Raw genomic sequence first — 7,285 nt, 5'->3', positions numbered from 1 at the left:
CCGTGTGAAAATATATAAACACTTGATTATAAGGCATACTTGTTTCTACTTGATTATACTTTAATGATTTAACTAAAATAAAAATTCTCTTAACACATATCTTCTCTTCAGTCCATACCTCCATCTCTTTGAGTTGACTTCCAACTCCTCCCCTGCGTCACTTAGTACAGATCACACTGTTGTCTGCAATGATCACAGTCCAAAAAGACTCCTGTCTGACCTCATCTGTCAGAATATCCATTACCATTGGAAACAAAAAGGGGCTCAGAGCTGATCCCTGATGTATTCCCACAACCACCCTAAACCCATCTGTCATCTCTGTCGCATATCTCACTGTCTCACTGTCCTCATACATGTTCTGCAACACCTTCACATGCTTCTCTGCCACTCCTGACTTCCTCATGCAGTATAAGTTTCTTTCTTGGGTCCCTATCATATCCTTTCTTTAGATCCATAAAGACCCAATGAAACTCCTGCTGGCCTTTTCTGTACTTCTCCATCAACACTCTGAAAGAAAACATCTGTAGTGCTCTTTGCCATGAAGCCATACTGTTGCTCACCTCTCATCTTACTTACTGTCATGCTCCAGGCTGAGGGCAATTGATGGTCATTTTATAGTTCTTCCTTTTCCAAATATTCACACCAGCAGTTGTCACCTTCTCACTGAACTACTTGCTGATAGCCTTGTAATCCATTACAGCAGATCTACAGTCTTGTCCATGATGTCCTTTGATAGCTCTTTGGTCTGGTGCGGAGTTGGAAAAGAAGGAACCAATTCTGTGGTTTCTTCAGTTCAGGCCGTTGAAACCAGAAATCTGGCTATTTGTTCTGGACTTCAGGTTGATATTTTGTCTCTTACCATTAAAATGAAACTACCATAAAAATTAGAGACAGTTCATTTCTTTTCCCGAACTGTATCAGACAGCTTTCTCACACTTTTACCATTTTCTCTTCCTTTATCTTCACCCAAGACTAGAAAAGTTTTTGCCAGAACATTTTTGACCAACAGTACCAGAAGTGATCATTGTTAACCTGCCCTCAACCTACACGAGCTACATGTTTGATTTGTGTATGTTATATGTTTAAGTATTGTCTGAGTCATCTAAATATGAAACAAAAAACATAAATGCCAGATAATGTAATCCTCATTATATTCTTCATTCTTGTGTCCCTGCAGGATCGTGCTCTGCTGCATGGGCCTTACTTGGTGTTTTTATATGTGTTTTTTTCCTGAGCATCGTTGGGGCTGCAGTATGGTACTTTTATACACATGAAGATCAAAGGTACTTCATACATTAACTTGCATGTATCCAATATGTAGAATAATATTTAGTAGACCTGGCTTTAAAGCATGTGGACCTACTGTCCAAACTGAAGTATAGTAGAGTATATGTCTTTATTTATATAGGAATGGCCTAATTGGCAATTTTGATACTTTCTGTGGGGCAAAAAAAGTGTACTAGTTAGCGTGTTACAATAGACATTTTAGGCTAGATTTCATTTAGCGAGAGGGAAACGGAAGACTAGCTTGTAAACAATGTTTTTTCCACAGATGAAACTAAGTAAATCTGGTACCAAAATAGTAGAAAGGAAAAGGATGGAAACATAAAAAAGGATAATCTGAGAAGTACATATCCTCTTTAAAACACAGTGAATTTAGTCTCATAAAATGTTAATCTCAATGATTTCAATCAATATGGAGAATATGATTATTTAATGAGTATTGAGTGATGTTTTTTTTTTTTATTAAAAAAAGTTGTATTGTACTGTCTCAGGTGATGCACCTAAATTACTGCATCGCTCTAAAATCAAAAGTGTTTCCAGACAATACATGATGCACTTCTTCGGACAAGCTCCTCGTTTGCCATTTGTCTTTGTTTTGGATATTTGGGTATCTGTCTTTTAACGTCGGGTTATTCATGCACTTGTTTGTTTTATTTCAAATCTATTGCGGTGGTGTTGGAGGGGAAACTGAACATTTTGAATTATTGTCCCAAAAATTCCAGGCGTAGGTTTACATTTTTTTGGCGGCGTGTCCCAACAAATGAACCAGCTGGTAACAGTGCAGCGCAACAAGAACAACATCAGATGGAGGTCAGTAACAGTTAATTCATTGAAATGTGCCATTGTTGTTTTCATTTTTGTTCCAGTCAAAATTAAATTTCTCTTTCCAAATATTTTGGCGCTGTTTACTTTAATGTAAAATTATGTTATGCAGTTATTGCAGATATATTTGTAGTTTTAGTTTTGTACAAGTAATTTTATTAAATCTGCCCTTCTTCAAAAGTAAATCTTTTTAATTATTAATGTGTGCATTGAATATTGTAGGAGTTTTTTGTTTTTTTTAATATGCAGATACATGAAAGTCTTTGCATGTTCAGATGAAATTACATGCCGTTTTAAACAAATTCTCTTATATTGTTTACTTCAGTAATCTCTGTGACAGCTGTGGAAGCAAAGGATGAGCAATATCTGGACTGAATGCTCGACCAACATGTCATTCTAGAGTCAGCTACTAAATGAACAGATGAAGAACAGGTGGAGGTACTTGGTGTCCGTTTATCTCTCTGCCCCACTTTTGTTTATCATGTCTTAGTTTTTAATGAAGTTTCTTTTTTTGCTTTTTCTTGTACTGCCATGGCATTTATGTTCTACCTTGACATACCAGCTCTGGCTAATATGAATGGCAGTTTTTCTGTGACATTTACATCTCCTGATAACACAAGCCGTTAAGCTACTGAGGATTTCAACCCACAGGGCTTCTGTTTAAAACAGTGTTATCAGTGTTATCAGTACACCACAGAGCCTCACACAGACAATAGGTTCAGACGGCACAAACAGTCAAGTGAAGCACACTGTCTGACTACCATATATAGTACATAACACTTGAAAAATAGAGCCCCACCCTTGTTAGTGCACGGCAGATGTTTTGCTTGGAAATCTAACATAAAGCAACATACAAAGAAATTTGAAAGAAAAAAAAACATATTTTAAAAAATCTTAGTGAGGTTTTGTTACTGTGTTGAATTATTGGTTGTTTCGTTTTGTTTTTTTCATTAATTTGAAGAAAATCAAAGGTCTTCACCCTTGAAATTTTTTAATTTAACTGTAAAAAGCAGTACGTTATAGCATTTTACAGGAGAGTATAGTTACAAAGGTCACATTTCTCTCATTAATCATTAATCTTAATGACTGTATTAACTTAGATTACATGCTGGTCAATGTTTAATGTGAAACTAGAACAGAACACCAAAGCATACACACTAAAATGCTGGAAATTCTGTGGTGGTACTCAACACACTGCAGTTTAAAAGTCTGCTTCAGCAGGAAAGAAAAGTTTGAGAAAATTAAACAAGCTATTTATGATTTTATAGTATTCACACACGTAATAAGTTATTAGTTCGATGTTATCTTCCTATTTTCGCTCTTTGTCATAATGTGCAGTGTGAGGAATAATAAAAAACAGCGACTGATCAGCAAGAGTAACCAATTGATACAGAAGTAAAAGCAAAGATTTGTCCAGGTGTAGGAAAGAAGTATTCCCTACATCCCCCTTCATGAATCACCACCTTATCGCGGTAAAGGGGTTTGCGTGTCCTTCTGATCCCAGGAGCTATGTTGTCGGGGACAGTTTGTCCCTGCTAGGGTCTCCCAAGACAATTTGTTCATGGGTAAAGGGCCAGACCAAGTGTGATTCAAAAGAGTTCGATGATGAGAAGTTACTTGACAAAATCTTGGTTACCAGGGCCCGTTCATCAGGCCAAACTTAGTCAAGGAGCTATTTTTGGAAACACCCATTATTCATGGGTCCTGGCTGACCCCAGTTACTCCAGTGAACCCATCACCTGCTGGAGGGGCCATAGTGGTCCAGTGTTACGTGGATCAGGTGCTAAAACTGGTTTGTGATATACGGTGATAATCAAGTGTTCCTTTTTGAGCAGTGTACTATGTTGAGTATCATACATAATGAGAAAGGTTTTCTAAAATGTCCACTCAGGCAAAACAAGCTTTGTTAACGATTTGTAACTCCAGCTGCTGTAGGTGGAGAGCAGTGACCAGTCTATAAAGTCACACTTCATACATGGATTTATGAAATTTATTGCTAATTAACAAACATTCATTGTTTTATGATTCGATTTTTTTCCCACCAGATTTGTCATAGACTGAAATATTATGTGATAGATCAGAAGGTGGGCGTATTGTGTGAGGATGTTAGCGTGATGTCAAGTTGAAAGAAAAATTTTAATTATATTCTATGTTTTCATGTGTTAAGGGCTTATTCTAAATTATTATCATTGAATTCGGGGGGTTAATGTTCTAGTGTTGTTGATTCACAGTTTTCATTGTCTCACTGGTCATGATGGTACTTATGTGAATGTTTCAGTATAAAACTTTTTACAGTTTTAAATAGTCAAGCAAACTGCAGCTATTAATAATTGCTACAAAACAATACCTCTTTTTATACTTTTTAGAAGTGTATTCTGGTACTGCCTAAAGTTTTTGTATTAAGCTGCTTCACTTTTGTAAAAGGTTAATTTGCATATTTAACTGCTGTTTACAAACAAGCTTGAAGGGGGCCACAGCAGCGTGTTGTTTTATACTATTTATATTTTAGGATAGAAACTGCTGACTCATCTTGTCTGGATCTTGTTGCTAAATCTGTTTTTAGATTTAGTAATGGATGTAAAGATATTCTTTGCCTTTTTCCTGCATACTGCTGAATATTGTAAATTTAGTTACATAAATTTTTAATCATTGTTAGCATTAGCAACGCTTACATGTGTATTTTAACTCTACATACATACAGTATATATTATTCATCAGATTTTTTTTTCTTTCCTTTAAACCTAAAAATGAAGACATGACACTTTATGGTTTTAAACCTTTTCAGAAAGTAAGATCATTAAAAATGTTTTCATTTTTAAAGTATATCCATGCACCGTACATGATAACAGTGGTTCTCAAGCTGGAACATGGCCCCACTCATGAAGCATCATGGAAAAAACTTTTTTTTTTGTTTTTTTTTTTGTAAAGCCTAGTTAATTTCTCTGGAAAAGTCGGCTTTTAACCTCCTAGGACCTGGCGTCCACATATGTGGACATCGCATTTATTTAGACCAAAATACTAATTTTTGCTCTACAAGGGCCTGATATCCACTTATGAGGACATTATACTGCCACTGTTCTATCAAAATTTTAAACAAATATCTTCATATGTGGCTTTCATTTTTCTTAGAAATAAAAATCAGGTTAAAAAAAATATCTGGTAATTCTTTGTTTTTACATTCATCGGGTCCCAATCAGCCCAAATATCAAAGAGAAATTAAAAATGCATGACGTGGAAGAGTTCGGGTCTTAGGAGGTTAATGCTGACTTTGAACTAAAATTCATCTTGTACCTTTTTGATTTGTTAATGAGTAATTAATTACTTAACTAATTACAAACTCCTTGATGTGGACACTAAACTTTTTTAAATTATTTAATTTCATTCATTTAATTTTTCCTTTGTACAGTGGGGCATGTCAGAAAAAGTTTGACAACCACTGTGCTAAAGCATTACTATTTACCACCATTAATTATTATTATTAGTAGTATTATTATTTAATACTGTATAGCCTGTATGGCTGTCTCAAATGGCTGTCTTGATGCTGACAGGAACATTAACCACCTGGTGTTTTTTTTTTTTAAGGTTGAATAAACTGAACATTTGAATAGGTTTCCTGCAGTAGCATTGTGCTAATAACTCTCACAGATGTTAATGTTGCATTCCTTTCCTTTAGTTCAATAAAAATCAATTAATGCCCAAATGTCCTATGCTGAAAAGCTGTATCACTGTACCAGCGTCATCCTCTTCACAGCACATTAACTGAAATTGGTTCCCTGTAGAGCAAGTGCACAGGAAAAAAATGTATTTGTTTGATTTTTTTTCTTTATGTCTGCCTGGCGTGCAGGTAACTGAAGGACTTTTATTAACACAAGTAATGACATAGTTATAGCTGTAATGTAATTATTGTAATTACTTCCCACAGTATGTTACAAAAATGTCATGTGATTACAGTAAAAGACGAACTAGGACTCCAGAAGAACAGGAACTTGATTTGCTGCGGAGATGTTAGACAAATTTTGTTATAACTCAGATTCTCATTTCTCACAAAGTGTTCTCTGTCATGTCTTTGCTTTTCCATGTTTTGTTTTTTGTTCTTGTTTTTGTGCTTGCTATTCCTTTTTTGTGTACTTAAAATTAGGTGTTTTAGGAAGACCTTAAATAAAGTATACAGGACAGACACCACTTTGAGAGGATTAATTAAATCTGTAGCCTCTGATTCTTCTGAAAATGCCTGATGGACTTTAAATATCAAATTGTTTGTGACTCAGATGTTTTGCTGTTTTGTTTTTTATTTATTTTTTAATGAAAATTTAATTGATCATACATTTGGCCGACATGTTTTGGAATAGCCTGGTCTGGATGATCTCTCTTCTTTGGACTGCAACTCTGTGCAGTCCAATTCAATTAAGACACGGAGATGAAGGCAATTCTGTAATTAATAGAGTCGAAGATAAGTAAGAAAACAATCACATCATTTACTCGACACAGTAATATTTTATAATGTCCACAAGAGGTCACTGCAGACCATAAATTGGCTAAATGGCACATGCCTTATAAGTGACTAGTAGTGAGGCAAGAAAATGGCAAGCTAGCAACTGCTAAACTAAACAATAAACAATAGAAAAGTCCTTTAAATGCTGGATGTAATCATCATGGGAGATTCTGGCCTGAGTACTGAGTACTAAATAATTAAATAATCCTACAAACATGGTATTAATATGCTGAGGCATAACTTTAACATGCACAAACAACTATAGCCATTATCATACCAATGAATCTGTTCAAGGGAATAACACTTACAGGTTCATTAACACACAATCAATCACACAAAACGGTGTTACAACTGCTATGCTTTGCCGCTGCTCCTTTAGACTCCCACTCTCCCTCTGCGTGCTGAGCACATGGCAGGGCTCGCAAAATCGCTAGCCCGACATCCCGGAGCTAGCGATATCTCCGGTCGGGCGACCAAAATTTATCTCAGCCCCGCCCGTCGGGCTATATGTCACTAGATGGCACCCTAAGACCATAAATGAATTTCCGGCTCGTATATATATTGGCAAACCGGACCTCTACAGATTACAACAATTCAGTGCAGTAGCGGTTTTAGATACGGGCGACACGGGCGGTTGCCCGGGGCGGCATCGTGGTGGGGGGCGGCATCACGGGCATTGGCAAAAAA

The 7,285-nt window shown here is 36.1% G+C and overlaps 1 protein-coding gene across 2 annotated transcripts in view; it reads left to right on the top strand.

Moving 5' to 3' along the window:
* LOC102192017 (nectin-3-like) overlaps positions 1-7,285 on the top strand; it is a 37,999-nt gene that overhangs the window by 19,246 nt on the left and 11,468 nt on the right. Inside the window, exons 6-8 of one of the 2 annotated variants that reach the window (XR_001290658.1) lie at positions 1,178-1,283; positions 2,007-2,094; positions 2,432-2,544. Coding sequence is in view for 1 of the 2 variants with exons in the window: in XM_013916181.1 (XP_013771635.1) it covers positions 1,178-1,283; positions 2,007-2,094; positions 2,432-2,434 (197 nt within the window). In the remaining variant the exon portion in view is untranslated. Of the gene's footprint in view, positions 1-1,177; positions 1,284-2,006; positions 2,095-2,431; positions 5,114-7,285 lie in introns of those variants that run through there. The other variant, XM_013916181.1, reaches the window with a different exon arrangement.

The sequence above is a fragment of the Pundamilia nyererei genome, unplaced genomic scaffold (assembly GCF_000239375.1).
Source record: "Pundamilia nyererei isolate P.nyererei 1_Seehausen unplaced genomic scaffold, PunNye1.0 scaffold00499, whole genome shotgun sequence".
NCBI classification, from domain to species: Eukaryota; Metazoa; Chordata; class Actinopteri; order Cichliformes; family Cichlidae; genus Pundamilia; species Pundamilia nyererei.
This window is presented reverse-complemented; position numbering and strand designations above follow the sequence as displayed.